The following is a 21,219-nucleotide window of genomic DNA, read 5'->3' as shown; positions in this document are numbered from 1 at the left end:
CTGTCATCTGCGAGGAAAAGAAGACGCAACTTCACTCCTTGTGATGCACTCTCTGCGGCGCTTTTCCTCCTGATGATATATCTCCCCAACAATGGTAGCACCGAATCTCATTCTGTGCATTCAGCCTCTCTTCTCGCCCGCTCAGCATCAAACATATGGAGTTCCTCATCTGTATGCTCCGGCTCAAACAGGTATGGCTCTGGGTCTGTGTCCGTTACAAGAAACTCTTCAAAATTGTGTTCAAAGTCGTCCATTGCAGCTACTATAGTCTGGAGATATTGCTAAGCTAAATAAACAGCTGAGCTCTGTTTACCGGCTACGCTGTCAGTCAGTGTGCGGGCTGGAGATTGGTGGAGCAGAGGGGGGAGGGGGGTCCCCGCTAAGTATTGTAAACGAGTATGTGTGTATGAAGTGTGTCTGTTACGCTAGAAGAGTCAGAGTTTGGGACGGAGTCTTTTACCCCCTGGAGTGTTACCGGAGTTTTTGGAGTGCTCAAATAAACTGTCCTTTTTCCCGAACGCTCCTCTGGTCTCCTGCTCGTGAGGGATTCATTACAATATCATAACATGGTTTAGATTTCTAAATAAATATTCACCTCGTCGCTAGATAGACCTACTCCTGAAAAACTCGTGTGCAAGGCTTTTTGTCCCTACGAGGCCACTGTCATTTACCCGACGGAAGGGGTGAGCGAGTGAGCCCTGCAATCTAGAATTTGACCACTGATGTCACTGTTTGCAACCCATTTTACACACTGGCCTTTTAAATATGTGATAGCGAAACACTGTAAAAAAGAAATGAAGAAGGAAAGTCGAGCAGATTATTTTTAAGTTCAGCCTGTCAAAACATTATGAAAGCCTTTAGAACATTTTATTAGATTTTAAGATTGTTTCAACCCCTCAAAGCTTTTTATTAATTTTCAAATATGGGGTTATATTCATCTCATATATACAGTTGTGCTAAATGGGGAAAGTAGCCATAGAAACCAAAACCATTTTTTTGTACCTGGCTGTAAACGTGTTTATTTCTTCTGTAAAGCAGGGCATTTTAGCATGGGGGTCTGTGAGGATTGGCTCGCTTTTGGAGCCAGATCAAATGGCCATTTGAGGCACTGCTGTTTTTGGCACTTAAGTATTGACTTCATTTTTCTGCCCTTGAAGTTTCTGCTTGGGTTTACACCATGTTACAGCACACTGGCCAAACATGAACACTGCTGCACCACCTATCAGAATACTTTGATATTGTTACCTTGAGATTTTATTGAATCATTGAAGCTGGTGCTTCCAGTGATACCAAATCATGTGTGCTTAATGGTAATAAAGGTGTCCCGCAAAGGTCTATTTTGGGCCCTCTTTTATTTACTGAATAAATAATAATATCTGCCACTTCACAAAAAGGCTGGCTTTTCATGCAGTTATTCAGTTGAATTAGATATTTATTATTTTGCACACAGCTCTCTGTTGAAGAGAGATCCTGATCTCAGTGAGAGTAGCAGTTTAAATGATTAGCCTAACTATAATTATTAACCACCTAACCAATGTAGTAACTTTGTATTTCCCCTTATGACACTGTGCCTTAACTACAAAGGTGTGTTCCTGCAGCCTGTGTAACAAGGGATGATTTCGCCTCATTGACAGAAGTGGTAGAAGGAATTAACTGCCTGCTCACAGTACGATGAGTCCTGAGATATATGCATGTAACACTTCTGTACATTAATACATAGAAAGACATAGCTAGCCTCAGATTCTCAGTTCTTCATGACACATCACATGCTTGATTAATAAAGACAGTATCATGTCTGTGGAGGCTCTGGTGCTCTGCGTTAGATAATTATAGCAGATTCACTGAAGTACTGGTTTAGAAAAGTCATCCTAAGGAGGAGCTGCCGTGTTGAGCTGCTTAACATATATGGAAAATAACTTCCAAGTCTAATTTAGTCCCTGGAGTGTACCTGTAATCCTGTGGATATGTAGAAAGTGACCTCGCCCTCTACCTTGTTTAATAGGATTCCCTGTTGTTGCACCAGAAGCCAGTACACCAGATTACGACAGGGACACTGGCCAGATGAGGTGTCATGTGTGAGCACGCATAGGTGTGGTCAACTCTTCAGGCTTCAGAATATGACAGTGCGGTTATTACAAAACATGTTTCCCACAGTGCATGTTTCAGAGGACGATGTTGACTGCGAGAAACTGTCACACTCGTATTTATTTAGATGGAAGGGTTTGGCAGTTGTTGGAGCTCAATGAATCTGTGTATTTATTTTCACCCTGTAACACGTTTAATTTGTGAAGAAAACGTTTTCTTGCGTGCCTCCAGTGAACGAAGAATCCAACAAAACTGAGGTAAAATGGGTGTTTGTTTTGTGTTATTGTGTGACTTTGTGTTTTAAAGGAGTAGTTCAGATTCAGCAAAGTCACACTTGCGCAATATTTCCCTATATTTGGCTGTGAAAACACAAGCCTTGCACCAGTTTCTGAGGTCTGTGTGAAATTGGTATGTCAGTGAGATATTTTTATCAGGTTCAGGGCAAATGTTGGCCACCGGAGTGCTGAAGGAGGAAGAGTGTTGCAGAGTGTTAAACGGTGCTCACCAGCGAGTGGCTAACTAGTGGAGCACAGGGGGTTTGTCAGATCTTTTTTTTCTGCTTGAAATGTACCACAAAATAAAAATAATGAGAGCGGAAGCAAAAAGCCGTGTAGAGCTTCAGATTAAGGTGCTAGGCCTGTGTGGCTACTAGTGTCGTGTTACACTGAGCTGACGTGTCTCTGTCTTGTCTTTTCATCTGTGCAGCTGAAAGGACAAAATCCCAGCAGGTGCGGAGCTCGGGGGCCATTTGGCGGACTTCCTCCCTGGGCACCATTACTGGGCCCTACCTCACTGGGCAGTGGCCTCGTGACCCACATGTGCACTACCCATCTTGTATGAAAGATAAGTCCACACAGGTGAGCACAACCCACTCACTCCTTTTCCCTACATGTGCTGTATCCCCTACAGAGATGAGGTCATGTGGCATTTTGGTGACAGAGAAAAGAGAAAGCAGAGGTATTTATTCACTGCTGTCCTGAATTGGACAGTTGAGGCAGTGTGTAGGATGATACCGATGTATTAGTTGTTTATATGAGTCAGCTGCCTCTCTGTTTGTCACTGTCAGTAGAGGCTTCAGTCTGCACGACGCACTCGCATGAATGCAAGATGCACACGATATTTTAACTCCTACCCTCATCAAAAAATGGTTGCATATGTGACCATGTTGGTTGCAGTCTAGAGCCCTGCCTATGCCACAGTAGTACTGCTCTGTGTCATGCTTGACTTTCTTTGTGCCCACACCTTCCTGCCCTGTGATCATCTCACGCTGTTCCACCTCAGATGTCCCCACACACACTGGTCTATACATCCTGTTTCTTCCAGGTTGTGTGACATTTACCACCTACGCATCTGTGGGGCTTCAAACGCTAGATGACCTCTTTGCTCTTAGCTTTATTATTAACTATTGAAGTGATACAAAGGTGTCATTGTGACGGTGTGCATGTGTGACACTGCTGTTTGACTCATGTCTTCTTCCTCACACTCCTGCCTGATAGGTTTTATAATCCACTAGTCATCAACCTTCCTGTGGTGTCAACTCTAACCTAATCCCCTAACCTAAACAAATTCCATAAAGAAAGTTTGTATTAAAAAGTCAAATATCTGATATCTGCAGACAGCTGGCTGGCTAGCATTAGCTCCCAACAGGTAGAGACAGACTGAAAAAAGTAGAAAATGAGATGACACCCAGGGTTAGCCAGAAAAAAAAACTTCCAGAGGACTACTTTTTTAACGGTTTCAAGACACGTCAACATCGCTTTTAAATATTTTGGTCATTTTTAACTACATCTTTTGAATGGATAAAGGATTTTAAGTTTGGAGGAACAAGCTGAGTTAACCGGTAACCTGCTCTGTATGTAACAGAGAGAGGTCAGACAACAGCAGAGAGGCCGCGGTGCAGATGAAGGGAATATAACTTCAAGATTACTCTAGCTGACGACAACTGCACTTGTTACTGCAAGTTAGTGCAATAAAACCTCTGCCAGCCAAACCAATACTTTATCAATACATGTGATCAGCATGTAGAAAGCCATATTTCAATCTATTATGATTCACGATCACGGTCGACACAAGCACATCGTGCTTGTGGTGCTAACAGCAAAGTGTTAAAAACAAACTAAAATTAAAGCTGTCTGTATGTAGGCTAACACTTTATCTTAAAATGTACCCTAGGCAGCTGACCTGCAGACAGTGAGTCTCCTCTGTAGAGGGTAACAGCAGTAACAGCGCCAGGTCACCATCGGTCGGGCATCCCTCCTCCTCTTTCAGCTCTTACCAGCGTGTGAAAGCCGGGCCAATATTAATCTTTGTTTGAGCTCTTGTTTTATCACTCTCCCGTTTTCTTTTCTTTGTCTCCTCGGACAACACGCTCACCTTCTTCCTTTTCTTTGTCGCTTCAGCCATGACAACCACTTCTAACTTCGTTCACCTCAGTTCAGCTATGCTACTTTAAAGAGAGGAGGGGGATATGATGTATGCTGTAAAGCAGACAAATTTTGTAGTCCTTTTTGTGTCGGGGTTTCTACCCGAACCCCGAAACTGCATAGTGCCAGTGCAAGTGAAACAGACGCTCTCAAGCAATGACGGATGTGTCATCCAACCTATTGTGAGTTGATGTACATCACAAGGATCTTGGATATATATTTTGAGGGCTCAAAAACTCGACTGTGTTGCTTTAAAAACAAGCTGAGCTAACTTTAGCAGCAGCTCACCTGGCAGCTTCTTCTGACGGCTGGCCACTGAGGCCTTTACTATGAAGCAGTTCACTATTGTAAGTTCTGCTGCTAACAGATGCAAGCCAAGATGTCATCCGAATGTTTGAGAGTATGGCTTTTCTACACGCCACTCCATTCACATTGTGTGTGTCGAATGAAGAACTCTATTGGTATCTGTATCACTTTAAGGAAACTGGTGTTGGTATTGGTATCCTAATTTTTTTTAAACAATACGTAATGTTATGCAGAGCCCAGCTCAGCTTTCACTGTGGGTTTGTATGCACATGTGTGTCTGCCCATGTGTCCTCTATGAATTTGTCACATTGATAATCCATCGCTGGAATAATCAAAGGTTTCAGTAATTTCTTTGACAGACTCAATACGATCTAATCAGGATTTATAGGATCAATGGCCACAAGTACAAAAATAACATTCAAATTATAATAAATTGGACTGATCCTTCAATAATCAGTGATAACTCTGTTAAAGAAGCTCAGATCCAGGTGTGCGTAAAGTAATGTGTAGCTGTGATGTTCTTTCCAGACTCCTGGATGTTGGAGTGAGGAAAGGAGAGAGAAGAGGAGCACCCACCAGCGCTCTGCATCCTGGAGCAGCGCCGACCAGCTCAAAGAGGCATGACACTAACATGAATACGCACACACACACATTTAGGCCAAACCTTTTGTCCTTCATGTTGTGCACATGTCTGCACATGTGCACAACATGAAGCCATAGACACATGCAGTACTAGGTTACAGGTTGTCTTGGGTGCTTCAGGTTTACTCTGTAGCTTATCCCCACCCCACACATGCTTCACAGATATTAAGGGGCCCTACAAATGTAAATTAAAACTGATAAAGAAACAGGATGTTAACACAGCTTACAGAACTGATGTAGCGTATGTGGAGTGTTTGTCCTCAGGTTTCTGTCACCAGATGAGTTTGTCTGGAGGCTGTTGGATATCAGTGTTGAACTAAAATTTGACGGACAAACCTTTGTTAAATTGTGTAGCTCATTATTTTTAATTGGGCCCACATTTTCAGTTTCAGTCCGGTTACGGTTGCTTTGCACAAACTGCTGCTGCTGCTCTGTCTGCCGTCACAAACCGCTGTAAAACTAGAGGACCACAGTGGTTGACCATTTTTTTGATGTATCATAGTGACCTGTACAGGACTGTCGGTTGGCCTTAGTCGTGAACTCATTATTCTGTGTTTATGTAGCTGTTGATTTATGTCGCCTACATATATTTTACATCACCTCTACAGCAAGAAAAACTGCCTCACAAAATCCTCCCAGTGACCTGTGCTGGAGCACTCAAGATTTCACGTCTTAGTTTGGCAAAAAGAAAAAGTTTGCTCCACCCAGATTGATATCTGCACGATGATATGGCATTGGATGACTCTATTTCTTTTGCTTATGTGAAGGAAGAGGTTGAACTAAGAGGCACACCCCTCTGAGGAGGATACAGGAGAGTCTAAGGGAGGGTGCGGAGGGAGAGACGCAAGGCAAAGATACTGAGTGTGGTGAAAGGAGCAGGAGAACAAAGGCAGTCTCTACCTGCAGAACTTGACAGAGAAGCACCCCATTTTGGAATTTTTTGCTTAACTTTAAAAGTTAATATATGATATTGTTAAATAAAAGTTAAATAAGGCTACATGATGAGGAGAAGGCTTCAATACACATGATCAATATTGGCCGATTCGTGATCGTCCCCAAACTCTCAACATGTTTGCGTGTGGCAGAAGTTATGAAAGAGTAGTGAATGTGTCTGTATTATTGACATTTTCCCCAGGCTGTGTAATTTCCTGTGTGACATCACAGCTTTGGTGTACGTGTCATTATGGTGCTGATGGTTTACAGCAGCGACGGACACATCCTCTAAAGCTGCACCCGGCATGTCACTATCAGCCGCTCTCAGCTCTTCCCTGCTGATACTCAGCAGCAGCAGGGAGGTGGCAGATAACGCTATCTCATTCTTTAACTACCCACTTCCCCTCTTTGCAATGGCCATAACCCACTGCAATTTATGGTCAGCCAAGTCCCAGCTGGCTCCTCTCCGCCTCCTGCAGCAGAGGGAACAATAAGGGCCGGCCGGATGACGGCTCACCCCTCGCTAATGTGTGCACGGGCACGTTACTTAGTTACAGGGCTGCAGGAGAGCGGCGCTGACACAGATTCCACAGATGTCAATAGACAAGCTACAAGGAGGAAGAGGAGAGAGGGGGCAGACCGGAGCGGTGCAGCTGTTTCAGAGAACCACAGAAATGTTAGCGGGGATATTAGTGTGCATAATCATCAGTCTATCCTGCCTGTATCTGAATGATAGTATGTCAGAGGTGCTGTGTTGGAGCTGGTCCTTTTTTTAGTCAAAGCAAACATTGTCTTGGTCAAAGAAGCTCTGAGTTTTAGTTGGCTGCTCTGGCAAAGTTGTGGTAAAACTATTGCAAGATGAAATGGGAATGTTTTAGTAGTAATGTTTTGTAAGGTTGAGGTTTTCTGACCTCTGGCTTTTTGTGACCTTTAAGACAGTGAGTGGTTGTCTGCAGTCCAGCAGGAATAGGCAGTGGTAAAACTGCCATGATGACGGCACTCCTGGTTTCATCAATTCCGATTGTGATCCAAACTGTTGCTGTTGTTAGTCTTATAGTGTATATACCAAAATAACTAAAGACTAGTCCATACCCATTGGTAGCTTTATCACCTTCTACCTATGCCAGTTCTCAATGCCTATGTGCAGTTTCACATAGATTGACCACATCAATGAGTAGAAAAACGTGGTACAGACAGAATGACTGACTGACAGAATGACACACTGACAATTTCCGTGATTATGTACAGCATACCATACCATGACTTAGTTATACCAAAAATTAGAAAAACCCAACATTGGTCCACAGGGGGAGCCACAGCGATTGGTCACATTTTAGCCATTTTTAAGCATTTTTCTGTTGTTATAGCGCCACCCAGTTGCCAATTAGAGTTAAATTTCTCCAGTCACCTTGAGGCGTCCTGTTCTACATATCTACCAAGTTTAGTAAAAATCCATATGGCGGTTAGGCCTATATAAGAAATGAGCTCTCTAGCGCCCCCATTTTGTTTGATGGGGTCAATAATGGAGGGGTCCCCTCAGATTATGTGTGGTCATATGTCTACAAAGTTGCGTGGTGATGGGTGAAACCCTTGAGATGTTATACACCTTTATGTGATGAGCCACGGCCTCCGCAATATTCATTGCCTTATAGAAGCTCAGTTTTAGTAAGTTTTCCAACTTTTGCCAAGAGGGAACTTTAGATATTGGTCCCTAGATTATGTTCACCCAGTTTCATGCAGATCGGTCAAACTTCCTAGGAAGAGATCGATTTTAAGTGTTTTTCAAAAAATTCAAAATGGCGGAAAATCTATATAACTGGAAGTTATGGGTTCTTGAGGCAAATGTTCCTCATGAGGAGAGGCATCTCTGTGCAAAGTTTCATGTCTCTACGACATACGGGGCATGAGATATGCCCATTCAAAGTTTGCAAAAGTTTTCATTCGCATCCTCCCATGACCCTCTACCACTGTGCCAAATTTCACATGGATTGACCAAGTCAGTGAGGAGAAAAACATGGGACAGACACACAGACAGAGTTTTCGTCATTACATAGTAAGATCAGAGGGCCAGGGTATCACCAAAGGGCCTGGTGATATCAGAGGATAATGAGTTAAACTGGACCAACTATTATGTTCAGTGTATTTTTGTTCAGTTAAGTGATTATTTGATAACTGATAATGCCCATCACAAGGTCTCTGAGACAAAGGGGGTGTTATCAAATTCCTTGTTTTGTCTGAAGCTCTGATAGTTCTTTTATTCTTCTGTCAGTCCTCTGATCATCTGTCTAATTTTTAGCCTTTGAATACCTATTAGTTTATTTGACTATGGAAAATATGAAGCTGTGACTGCACACACTGTTGTCAGCTCACTGCAATTTAATGTCAGACTCAGTCCACTGTCTGTTGTAGAAAACCTGAAAAGCACATGGCCCTGAGTGAAGCCTGAGGAGGAAACAAAAACTTTCAGGACTACACAGTGTGACTGGTTCAGTGGTCCAAATATAGGGATCACATAGCAGCCGTTTGAGACAGAGCCTGCATTGATAAGTACCGCATGTGTTCTGTTGCTTCTGTAAAGAAGGACAGTGTCAGAACTGTGTAAGGGAACATGTATGGACATGTCCCGGAGTACTGGTTGTACGGTGGAGGAGTGGGAGTTCCTTCATCCTGTCTCTTTAATCCCTACTCCACTAACATGAAATGGGCTCAGTTGTGGTTATTTTGAACTGTTCGCAGCATCTCGACCAAAAATAAGTTGGTTCAGATCTTGAAAAGTTGGTTCCCACTAGAAAATAGCAGGTTTTCCTTGATCTGAAGTGCAAACAGTCATATTCTGCTGGTAGGAAAGAGAGGATGGGAGTCTTTCTCGTAGTAGTTTTCTATGTCTTCTTAACAATCTGTGCTTTTTTTTTTGGGAATAAAAACTAAAATCTGCAATAACAGAACAACAGTTCACAGATAATCAGTGCTATCCACCATTACTGTTTACCTCTGTTGTACATGCTGCAGCGTTCTCGGTTAATGATGCATCCTTGATTGCTATGGTTTTGCTCCAAACTGGTACTGGTTCAGTAGATATTGCCAGTGTTCCAGAAGTCAGAAAGGAACCGGTTTAAGAATCCAGAGTTAAATGTGAAAATTTACTTAAAAATGAAGTTAATGTGTGTGAAATGACTTTATCTACATCCACGGCAGAACTAGAGTTCAAACAAGAACTGACAGTGCAGGTGTCGTCTGTCATTTCTACTAGCTGCTCTGGGAACAGTGACATCTGGTGGACTTGTGTTGAGTCAATAAACTGCATCTCCATTTTGTAGCTTTAGTTCCTATTGAGAATCTAATGCTGTGAGAGATAGTAGAGAGACACAGGACACATGGGGAGAAAAGGAGGATGACAAACAGGACGGACCACTGTCAAACACAGGTGTAACTGTAACAGTGCGTGTCATAAGTGCTGGAACAGAGCCATCATTCATGTTGTTAGTTCCACCTGTGTTTTTAATGCTATAACACATCTCAAGCTGTGTTCTGTGTAAAAAGCCTGTGAATCTGATGCATTAAGCAGCAGTGAAGACAGAAGTTTGCTGTTGCTGTACGCCTGTTAAGATTTAGGTTAAGGATTTATTCATTTGTGTTTGAGAAGGTTATTTGTGTGAATCAAATCTTCATCCAACTTGCTAGCTTTTTCCAAAGCGTTCAAAGATATCGCCCACTCTTCATCACTTGTCATCAGCAGATGGAGTTTGCTCTGTTGTCATGTCATATTTTCAAGAAAACAAAAAGCAGCGTTGCTCATTCAGCAAATACAAAAATATGAAAAGGTCTCAGAGATGCCGAGCCCTACACGTTTGTAGTGTTGGTTCTCTTCAGCTTCTGCCCAGTTCACACCAAAGATTCGCAACGAGACGAAGCTGTTTTAGAACATATGGTCTGAGCTCAACTCAAGCCGGCTGATGGTGTCACCTGCAACTCCGCTGGTCAAATCACCAGCGGCTGGTTTTAGAACATGAAGCACGTCACCTGTTTCTGCAGCCAATCAGCTTGTAGTGAAGTCAGCTGGTCAATTCAAAATGACCGCAGACGGCGTGTTCGCTTGCTGCGGCAGGTGCTCCATCTCCGCCGAACCCTTTGTTTCTGTCCTCACGGCGTGCTGGTGTTGGACAGTGGGTCACTGCTGCTGCTTGCTATATGTGCTTATGCCCCGCCACACACACATTCTCACTGACCGATTAATTGGCGCTGGTTATTTATATTATTGTGGCGTATTTATTATGAATACAGTCCATCTGATGCTGGTGTTGTTTCTGTTTTTCACTGTTTCATCACTTCTACACATGCAGCTGTAGCCAGTATCTCACTATCACTATCCTCATTCATATTTTAAGAAGCTACAAATTATTTTCAGCCACAAAATAAACCTGAAAATCTGGAAATCAGAACAGAAGTACAGAGAGTTGTTGCATAGAGATGATACACCATCTCATCTAGTTGCATTAGTGTGAACTGGCAGGTTTGTAGAACGTTGCAGAACGGCGCGTTGCTAAGTAGTTGCGTGTTTCGGCTCACCTCATCGCAAATCTTTGGTCTAAACTGGGCTTTAGGTGATAACATCACGGCAAACATGACAAAGTCTATATCATCCAGGTCCTACCTGCTAAATGTTAACGTCTCTCTTCTGTCTCCTCCTGCTCTCCTGTTTGATTCCAGCAGATTGCGAAGCTCCGACATCAGCTCCAGCGCAGCAAACAAGGAGGACGCCACAGTAAAGACAAGGACCGACTGTCCCCCCTGCAGTGCAACACCATCACCTACACGGCCCTCACCAGCACCACAAACCACACCTCCACAGCCAGCCAAGTTCAGGTAGGACACTGCTTGAAAAAAATCAGAGACGTCAAGGTGGTCGGGCTGTGCTGAAAATATTCACACATATTCACTGACTGGAGAACATATTAGTACACCCATGTGGGTAGAAGAGTTTGGTCCATCTGAATCATCATCAGTTCTAGTAAGTCAGTCAGTCAGTACATAATTAAGTGCACTGACACACTGGGATATTAAACCTCAAGTACAGTTTCTGTCTCTAATCAAACACTGTGTCTGTGTGTGTGTTCTGCAGCAGTTTTCCATGTCGAAGTCGGCCCAGATGCCGCTGTCCAACATCACAGTGCCAAAGCCTTCCATCTCCAGGGTGCCCAGCAGCATGGAGGGCATCAACCATGAGCTGGAGAAGGTCTTCATCAAAGACAACGGAGAGAAAGAGGAGCTCAAGGTGAGGCTCCGTTTTATTTAAACTCATACAGGGATGCTTCTCAACCCACAGTGTGTTGATCTACCTCGTCCCAGTTCTGATTAGTATTCTGTCCTTTCTCCCTGCTGTCTGTCTCTTGTTGTCGGACTCTGCAGTCCCTGGAGGTTCCTGATGGGCGGCGGGCACCCTTCCCTCCCCAGCAGCGCAGCAGCAGCACCCGCAGCGTGGACACCCAGACTCCATCAGCCCCCGGCCGGTCCAGCAGCTGCTCCAGCCTGTCGCCCTGCCCCTCGCCTGCCTGCCCACCAGGATCACATGACGGCAGTCCTTACTCCACAGAGGATCTACTGTACGACCGGGATAAAGGTAAAGAACATCAAACTGTTGTTGTTGGAGCATTGAAATGAAGGGCACAGTCATAGCCACATGTTTCTGGTGGATCCTAAAAAAACTGATTTAAGAACTGATTTAAGTTAATGCATCCCTGAAATTGCATGGCAGACTGAATTGGCATGTCTACTTCTTTCCTTTTATACTTTTTTGTTTTATACAATACAGCATTAAGCTGTTTCAGTAGCTGTGACCTTTTATTCTAGCAGCTAATGTGCACAGAATATTGCTCCATATTTAAAAGTCTGGTGATATCATATGTTTTTCTTCTTGTCAGTTAATCCCATGTGCAGACTACATCAACACTGAATGCATCCTACTCACAAGTATTGTGTGCATCAGAGCCTGATTTACTCCTCTGTGCCACACAGACGGATACATGGTGCAGCCATATTTTTAACCCAGTCTTGTTTAGGATTTACATCTTCAGTAGGACATTATAGGGATGTCAGTTGTGGTGAATTTTGCTTTTGACATCCATTACCAGTAACTGAAATGCAGCACTAAAGCTCACAGAGTCAATGGAGCGCCAGACTAAAAGGATATTTGCTCTTGTATTTCACGTCATTTTGCATTTCCTAAAAAAATTAACAGGTTAAAGCACTTTCCATTTAGAGATGGTGAAACTTTAGTGTTTGTGATGTAACTGTTTTTCTTTTATTTTGTTCTTTGTTTGGTGTTAACATGCAAAAAACACGTTGCTCACTGTCCACCCTCTGGTTAGCTTGCCGTAGCCACTCTGCACTGCGCACCACCCAAGACGGGTGAGAACTAGCTAGTGGTGCCACTTATTTGGCAGTTACTTCTGGAGATGTTGTCCTGACTCATGATGATGGGACAGTGTTGCGGCTCATGGTGGCCACCCTTCTGTGTCCCCCCAGGTCGCCCAGGTGAGAAAGTGGCTTAATTTTGAGTTGCAAAGCCTCCTTTAGCTTTGTTTACAACAATATATTAGCGCCACTAGCCGTGCTGATGCTGCTAACAGAGCTAACAGTGATAACATAGTTAACAATAGCCCTACCACCATGGGTCGGGATGACGTTAACAGGGGTAATTGCGCAATGAGTGGCGCTGCTGGCTAGTTCCCACCAGACCCCAATGGTGCGCAGTGCTCAACGGCTAAGGCTGACTAACTGGTGTAGTATAAATACCTTGTTACCTTTCATGTGGTACAGTATGTTGCTACTAAACTGAAGAGTAGCAAAATTAACCAACAGATCGACATGTGGAGCCAGTCAAAATTGTTCTTTGCTGGTCACATCCCTACTGTGAATCACTGGGCATGGAGCTGAGTGTCACAGACAGGTTCGGGAAGTTAAAACACTGAGTTTGAATGGTTTTGATCTTTTCATTGAGTTTGTTTGTCCATCCATTAAATCCACAGCAACTCTGACCTCACAACAAGCTGTTCCCCTGAGGAGCTGAGCGGACAGCAGTCTGAAGTCTCACATCTATAATTTAATACACAGAAATAACTGCATAGATTTTTTTTTACTCATTTATTTATTTCATTTCCCTCTGTCTCATATAGTTCTATACGCCCACAGTGAAAGTTTGGGCCCTGATTAATCATTGTAAAGTGTAGATTGTCAGCTGCCTATGGAGATTCCTCACTAAGTACCCCAGAGAAGTAAAAAAAAAAAACAGATGAAAGTTCAGTGTTTGGATTTGGAATCAGACTTGATTGTTATATTTAAAAGCGCATCTTCTCCGTGAGGCGGATGAGTGCTAGACTTAAAAAATGTAGCACTTAAAAACACTCTGCCAGTGCTGATTGCCCTCAGGCCAGTTTCTACCCTGTATCTCTGTGTTCACAGACAGTGGAAGCAGCTCACCACTGCCCAAGTTTGCCTCCTCGCCCAAACCCAACAACAGTTACATGTTCAAGCGAGAGCCGCCAGAGGGCTGTGAGAAGATTAAAGCTTTTGAGGAGATGAGGTATAGACTGTTTGATACTTGTGCTGAATTTAAAGTCTCTCTGCCGCCCCAGGAATGTCTGATCCCCACTGACACTGCGCATATTTCTCCGCAGCTCCAGGCAGTCCACATCAGCATCGGTCCCCCTCTTCTCCTGCCCCGACAAAAACAAGGTCAACTTCATCCCGACGGGCTCGGCGTTCTGCCCCGTCAAACTCCCCGGTTCCCTGCACCTCACCCCGGCCCTGGAGCCCGAGGAGGATGAGGACAACGCGGAGGCGGCCTCCGGCTCAGAGCCCCAGGGGGCCACATCGCTCTACGGAGCCCCCACTCAGGTCTCCACGAGCACCAGCACAGACGACCCCCCGGAGGAGCCCGGCTCGCCCTCAGAGACTGCAGACCCCCAGACAGACAGCCCGGCCATCAGCTAGACCTGAGCAGAGCTGGCCTCTGACTCCGGGATCCACACTAGCGACCACCGACCATCACCACTGACTGTCCAACCAACACCTCCCTCTGCTCTGCCAGGGGAGCCTCCGTCTCTCTGTGCTGACCCCCTCCACCCCCCTTCTATCTCTGCATGACGTAGCAACAATGTCCCGAATAAACACCACCGCCACCACAAAGACTCGCCACCTTAATATTCTGTCCTGCATAATGTCTGAGCTGTTGTTGGCAGGGAAGGACCTGATGGTTAAAGGTTATCATATGCAGGCATCGGAGGGAAGAATGGAGCACGATGGATGGGGGGAGGGGCATGCATTTTAAACTGGTAGTATATTTCTGATTAAATTATGTGTTGTGTTCTGTTTCAACATTCACAGTATGAATAAGCTCTCGAAACATATATATACACATATATCTCTATGAAAAGAAAGAAAAATGCTTGTTTAAAAAAAAATCCAAAACTGTGTATTGCTGTGTTATGTACCTAACAGGAAAACAGCTGTACTATTCAGGATTATGTTTACACTATCCAGGTCACATTGTTAAACCCTGTCTAAAAAAAAATGCAATGAGAAAATAATTTGGGCAACGAGAAAATAACGACAAAATGGCCTCAAATTGGTTGCACAGTGTCTGCATCTGGCCTCGCTTCAGGTATTTCACAATCAGAGTCTATACTCAGGTAATTTGGAATGTATGTCCATACAAATATCTGCAGCTTGACAAAGCAGAACAGATTCACTGTCATTTATTCCTGGTTTTTCTCATTCCCAGACAAATCATTCCTTTCTGTTCCAGAGTCCAGTCTGAGACTAGACTGGCGACAGCTAGCTGCATAGGGTTGAAGACGTGGGCATCCCCTCACGGTTGCCTTCTCGGACTGGTGGTGGGATACTGTACGGACCACACACACTGTGACTGATGGCATTAATAGCTGTGTGTGTGTTGATGGAAGCATGCTGGACAGAGACTTGGATGACGTACAGTGGTTGTCTGATATTTACGCCTGCAGACGGTATGTGATCAGCTCCCCTGAGCCCGTTGACAGTGGACCAGAAGCGGACGAGTCTGCAGTACCATCTCGTGAAGATACAATCAAACTGCAGCATTTGGATCTTTAGAGGTGCACATTGGAGGTATAGTTGTGCAAACATTTCTCTGAGGTAGAAATGATCTTATGAGTTAAACCTCAGTTTTGTAGCCAAAGAGTTTTCTTGTGCAATTCATCCTAACATTATCAAGGCTAGAGCGAGAACGATACTGTGCTCTGTGGCTGATATTTGTGAGTTTAAAAAACAATAACAATACATTGGCCAATATTTGGTTTTTAATATTTTCTTTTTAATGAGAATCCCTTTAGGTTGGACAATCAAAGACTTCTGGCTAAGAGAAGTACCAAGCAGGACATTTCCCATTTTGAAAAATCTCTCTGGTTCTCCGTCAGCCAACATTTCTTCCTGTGATATCGGCCAATAAAACTGGCCTGGCAGATGTATTATAGCTTAAAAAACACAGTTTGGATGAACAAGAACTAACAAGTAATTGATCGGAAAGAAACCCGGTTATTAAGGCCTTAAGGGCTCTGACACACCAAGCTGACAATTGGCCGCTGGTGAGCGTCTGTCTCCCTAGTTTTTGCAGTGTGTCCCGCACCATTGGCACTAGTCAGTCCTCGTCGGCTGTTTTGCTTTTGCAGATTTAGAATGTCGACTTGGCATCGGGTCTGACAGAGCCCGTTGGGTATTAAAATCACTCTGATTGGCAGTTCAGCTCAGTGTAGAGAAACGGACGTGAGAAAAGGAAAGGAACAACTTAAGAGAATGTTAGATTGAAACAAACTTGTTATATTAGGTAAGATTATTTCTTGAACTATTGAGCTCTTCAGGAACCAATCGCAAATGTTTGTGTTAATATTTGCTAGCACACGTTAAATATGCTTTGTTTTTTCAACATTGGGTTTTGTTGTTTATGAGCTAACCGGCTAGCTAGCGTCTTAAATCCGTCCTGTTGTTCGTCACATTTCCCCTTTTTGAATGACGAATACAGACTACCGCCACCTGCTGGCATGGAGAGTTATTTCCAGACACAGGTGCAGAATATACATGCTAGTTGAGATGTGTTCAAGCTCAACCTTTCGGCGAAGACACGGGCGTCCTTAGGCGACCTTTGCACTTGCTAGTTCTTTGACATCCACTTGGTGTGTCTGGGTCTTAAAACATCAGACAAAATGCAACAGGAGCTCAAGTAGTCATAAAATCAGTAATACCACAGCAATATCAGTTTAGATTTTGCTAGCATTAGCTGATATTAGCCACTATAAGCTATGAGTCATACCAGATGAAGTAAGGCTGTAGCACTTAAGTCTCTAAGTGTATTGAATTGACCAACAGTGTTTTTAGGTTCATGATTTTAACTTTTCGATTGCAAAAGGAAACATTTATTTCCTCTTTTAAAAGTGACGTGTTCATACAAAACAGTAGCACAAGCGTCGCGTTATGCAGCATAAGCTACAAGTCATCACTTCGCAAAAAAATCTAGTTTGAATGGCTGAGAACGAACACGCAATTCTCGTCAGTGAATTCAGCCACAGCCTACTCTGCCTAATCTCACTTATGTTGCAGAACTTGCAGTGCCACGCTAGAGTTAACATAGCGGTCAGGCAACAGATGTAAAGCTTGCTGCGCTTAAAATTGTTCCCATATCACGTGGTAGTTTGAATTTAGAATCAGAACTTTTTTAGAGATATAAAAGTTTGAATATCAGCAACAAAACAATTCTTTCTTCAGCAACTTACTTTGAGTATAAATGCAAAACGTCTCAAATGTTTAAAGTTGTCTAAACACAAACAGTTGCTTGCACAGTCATTCTTATTAAACAACACACAGCCTCACCCTAATTGGCAAAGTGATGATTTAAAGCTGCGCTGATAAATATTCTTCTGTCCAAAATGAATCAAATGGCTTTGTTCAGTGTGAAAGGGTTCAGTTGTAGTCATGAACCCACAGAGTATTTCACCCTCTATTTAGCTCATTGTTTTGGTTTTAAACTCCCTCTCTTTACTATCTGCCAACCACCAGATGTTATACAGAGAGTGGATCATTAAGCAGCTAAAGCGAGATACATCTTAAGAGTAGCTGAGGATGCTAATGTTGCTCTGTGTCTGCTGGATATGAGAAAGCAATTGTTGTTTAGCTTGTTGTGCTGCCCCTAAAGCCGCTTTCCCACCAGACATTTTTGGTGTAGAGGTGGTATTTAACCTGTAAGGACATGTGCCTAAATACTAGATCTGTCCAGCATTTCCAGTGAGACGGCACTAGGAGGAGCTCTCTGTCCAGTTCTTGCTGTATTTCCTCTTCACCTGTGATGCAGAGGAACGTCTGCACCTCACTGCAAAAACAACTGCTCTAATGTGTCACGAACTGAACCTGACAGCTTGCCTGAAACTAGAAAAATAATTATAAATGCAGCTTTGAATCAAAAACTACCTGATAATAGAATCAGTAAACATTACAAATTGGACGCCAGTTTTCTGCACAGTTTTGCAAAGTAAGTGCTATAGACGCAGTAGCACTTTTCGGCCAGTACCACGAAAGTATTTAGGTTGGACACCCGTTCCTGGGCGACAGTAGCCACACAGTTTGCACAAGCTATAAACGAACTATAGCCATACAAGATGAATGTTTGCACAACCTCTAACTCCAATCTGCATATCTAAACTTAGACTGTTCTGATAATCCAGATAATTTCTATTCCATTAAATGCATTCCATGAGATTTTAGCATCCGAGACATAAATAGACTCATGATGATCCATTCCTAAAATATCTCTCAGCCTTTTGATTTGATCGCTTTAAGAGACTAGCTACAGTACTAAGAGATGTTTGGTTGCAGATACAGTCGCGCCTTCATGTGTTTGATGCACAGATAAAAGGATCACACTGGCCTGCCTCCCTCTCACTGTCTGTCTGTTATTACTGAGTGTTGTAGGCACCCTGATGCTACCACCAAGCAACAAAACCTGAACATCTCATGTATCCTCTAGGCTGTTAAATGAGCATCGCCATGCCCAAGTGTAAATGATAAACCACTTTCATTTGCAAGAGTGAAGCATAACCCACGTTTATTTTGATATCTGGTGTGCTTGTGGAATCCCTGCATTGACGCTCCATTCATATTTTGTATATATGTGGCTTTTAAAGAGGCTCAATGCAATGTTGTGGTTTCTTAAAACATTTCAGCACCTTACCAAGAGCTATGGCTTTCCCAATGTCCCACATATACTCGGCATTGGTAAACTAGATGTGTGCAATAATAGGAAAAAAAAAATCAAAAAAACGTGTTGTCCTCCCGGATGTTGTCCGTTCTTTGACACAAGCGTCTCATCTTGCATTCCTTTGGTTTTGAGCATGGGGGCTGGATCAGCAAGTAGTTTGTTGCTAAAGCCATCAACTGATACAAAACCAGCACTGAGAGTGACCAGAGCACATCACTGGCAGGTCAGAGTGTTCATCAACTCACTACATGATACTCCTTGTGTAACCTGCAGTGTCAAAGTTCATGCACAATGGCAATAAAAAGACTATTGGTTGTTTTGTCCACTTTTTAGTATGTGTGTTTCAGTGAGGGGAGAATCTGACAGACCATGTAGGTATTTCTGTGGTGACGCTCAGACACACACACACACACACACACACACTTATCTTTTATCATCTTTAAACAAACACGCTCGTGAGCTTTAAGGCGTACTATGCAGAAAATGTTGGTTACACCGGTTTCACCAGTGAAAGTGAAAGCCAACCCCAGATTGGTTTTGCCTCACTATTATCTGCAGTTATCATAGCTTTCTCTTGGATGCGTGTAGTTTATGGTCAGTCACCTGCTCCCTACTCACCTCACCTGCATACTCAATGCAGTCTAATTCCGGCTAGTTAAACACTGACACTCCCAGGTTGTCAAACACCATGGCTTTGTTGTGCCCGCTGTGTGTGATACTGATACCAAAGTCACCCTTATGGGTCTATATGAGGCGCTGCTGTCTTTACTTTTGGTTTCACATGGGATTCAAACTGTGATCTCTTGGCTGAAAGTGTGTTTGTTTGACCCTTCACAGACTTTCTTGCTCTTTATACTACTTGGATTGCTGTGGAGGGGTTTACATCGGAATTAGCTGAAAGCACAGAGCATTTCATAGAGATGCCAAAGGGCGCATTTGGTGTCAGTATCATGCTGGGGGGGCGTGACAAAGCGTTGCTTTCTAGACGGCCTGGGAATGAGAACGAGCTGATGTGCTGTGTCCGAAAAAGATCCCAAACACAGCAAAATAAGAAGAAACTAAAAAAACACAGGCACAGGACGAGGTCTTTGAAGATAAATACACCACCACACACCTGTGGTGGGTCATAAGTGATGATTGAGAGGTGTCTATGCATTGTTTTCGTAGGATACCTTTACCAACATTATTCATTTTTATCTGTTAAAGGGACACTTCACTCTGGGGATGGTTACCAATTAAAAAAAAAACAAAAAAACCTTTGAAGCTTTTGAGTAGGACGCACAATGTGCATTGTAATTCTTCCCAGTGTCATTTTTTGTGCTAATGGTGTAGCAGGACAGTACTACACTGATGGGGACAAGGGGGCAAGATCTGAAGTGAGGCAATAAAACAACAAAGGGAACTGGTACTATAGGTATTTTTAACACACTAAGGGGCACTGAAGATTAAGTACCTATTAAAAAAAAAAAAGTTTAAATTATTACTATATAAGTTCCCTGATGCCCTCTTATTCTCTAACATCACATCTTATTCCTTAACTTCTGAGAATGTTCACATTATAAACCCAGCCCATTTTGCCTTCCATACAGTCTAACCTAAATATGGCTGCATGTTTAGTATGTTTCAACATGGAGATCTTGTGTCTGAAATAAATACAGACATCAAAAAAACCAAAGGGAACCTCCTCACAATATGTGATTAGTAAATACTGCAGGTTACTGTTACAGGTTATGCAGGTAGGTCTGCTAACCTTTAAATGGCGTCTTAATAAGCAGGGAGTTGAGAATCAGAATCATTGTTTGGTCTAGTTGAGTGAAGTGTGCCCTCTACTGTTCACTTAAAATAGGGACTAAATTGCAGCACACAAGTTGAAGAGCCGATGGGACTGTATTTCACTGTGGTTGTACAATGACTGGTGAATAATTGTTATTTTATGTTGTCATTATGAATCAATAATTTAGATGTAGTCCAGGTCTGAAGTTCAGCTGTGAATCCACAGTCGTCATCATCATCAACATTTATACAGTACAGTCACCGCTCCACAGGAATGAACGCAGGTACGTTAAAGCTGCTTTCTTACACAACTACCTCTGTCACTTTTTGTGTGAACAACCAAACACAACACCATGAATACCTCAGAGGAGAAACTGAGTCTGAAAGCCACACTGTTGTGACTTTAAAAGCAGGGACACACAGGACTGTACTCTGATTATGTTTTGGGTGACCGACGAGACAAATTTGCACCATGGGTGTACCATGAAACAAGTTCAACAGAGCCAGCTTAGATAGCTGGTCTTGTACGTATAGATATCTAAATACACTGTACTGAACCATTGTGTTGTGGTGATTTTCTTGATTGTGTGTTCCTTAGCTTAACTCACCCACCATGGTCCTGTAAACTATGATTTTTCTGACACAGTTTACAAAGTCAACTAGTCAGTGCCCAGTTTTATCAGCCAGCCTGCACCATGGTTTAAAACAGTACAACAGTTACCATGGTCAAAATACATGTCCTCCTTTTTGTATTTCACATATGATAACACTGGATATTTT

The 21,219-nt window shown here is 43.2% G+C and overlaps 1 protein-coding gene across 4 annotated transcripts in view; it reads left to right on the top strand.

Annotated features, from left to right (window-relative positions):
- glcci1a (glucocorticoid induced 1a) overlaps nucleotides 1-18,983 on the top strand; it is a 30,933-nt gene extending 11,950 nt beyond the window's left edge. The window contains exons 2-8 of one of the 4 annotated variants that reach the window (XM_049602777.1): nucleotides 2,791-2,942; nucleotides 5,343-5,432; nucleotides 11,100-11,252; nucleotides 11,512-11,661; nucleotides 11,796-12,006; nucleotides 13,848-13,968; nucleotides 14,063-18,983. In XM_049602777.1, coding sequence (XP_049458734.1) covers nucleotides 2,791-2,942; nucleotides 5,343-5,432; nucleotides 11,100-11,252; nucleotides 11,512-11,661; nucleotides 11,796-12,006; nucleotides 13,848-13,968; nucleotides 14,063-14,378 — 1,193 coding nt within the window. In that variant the 3' untranslated portion in view covers nucleotides 14,379-18,983. Of the gene's footprint in view, nucleotides 1-2,790; nucleotides 2,943-5,342; nucleotides 5,433-11,096; nucleotides 11,253-11,508; nucleotides 11,662-11,795; nucleotides 12,007-13,847; nucleotides 13,969-14,062 lie in introns of all 4 variants that reach the window. The other 3 variants (XM_049602776.1, XM_049602774.1, XM_049602775.1) reach the window with 3 other exon arrangements.
- The last annotated feature ends 2,236 nt before the right edge of the window (nucleotides 18,984-21,219 follow it).

The sequence above is a fragment of the Epinephelus fuscoguttatus genome, linkage group LG17, assembly GCF_011397635.1.
Source record: "Epinephelus fuscoguttatus linkage group LG17, E.fuscoguttatus.final_Chr_v1".
Lineage (NCBI taxonomy): Eukaryota > Metazoa > Chordata > Actinopteri > Perciformes > Serranidae > Epinephelus > Epinephelus fuscoguttatus.
Note: the sequence above shows the minus strand (reverse complement) of the source record. Positions and strands in the feature narration are given on the sequence as shown.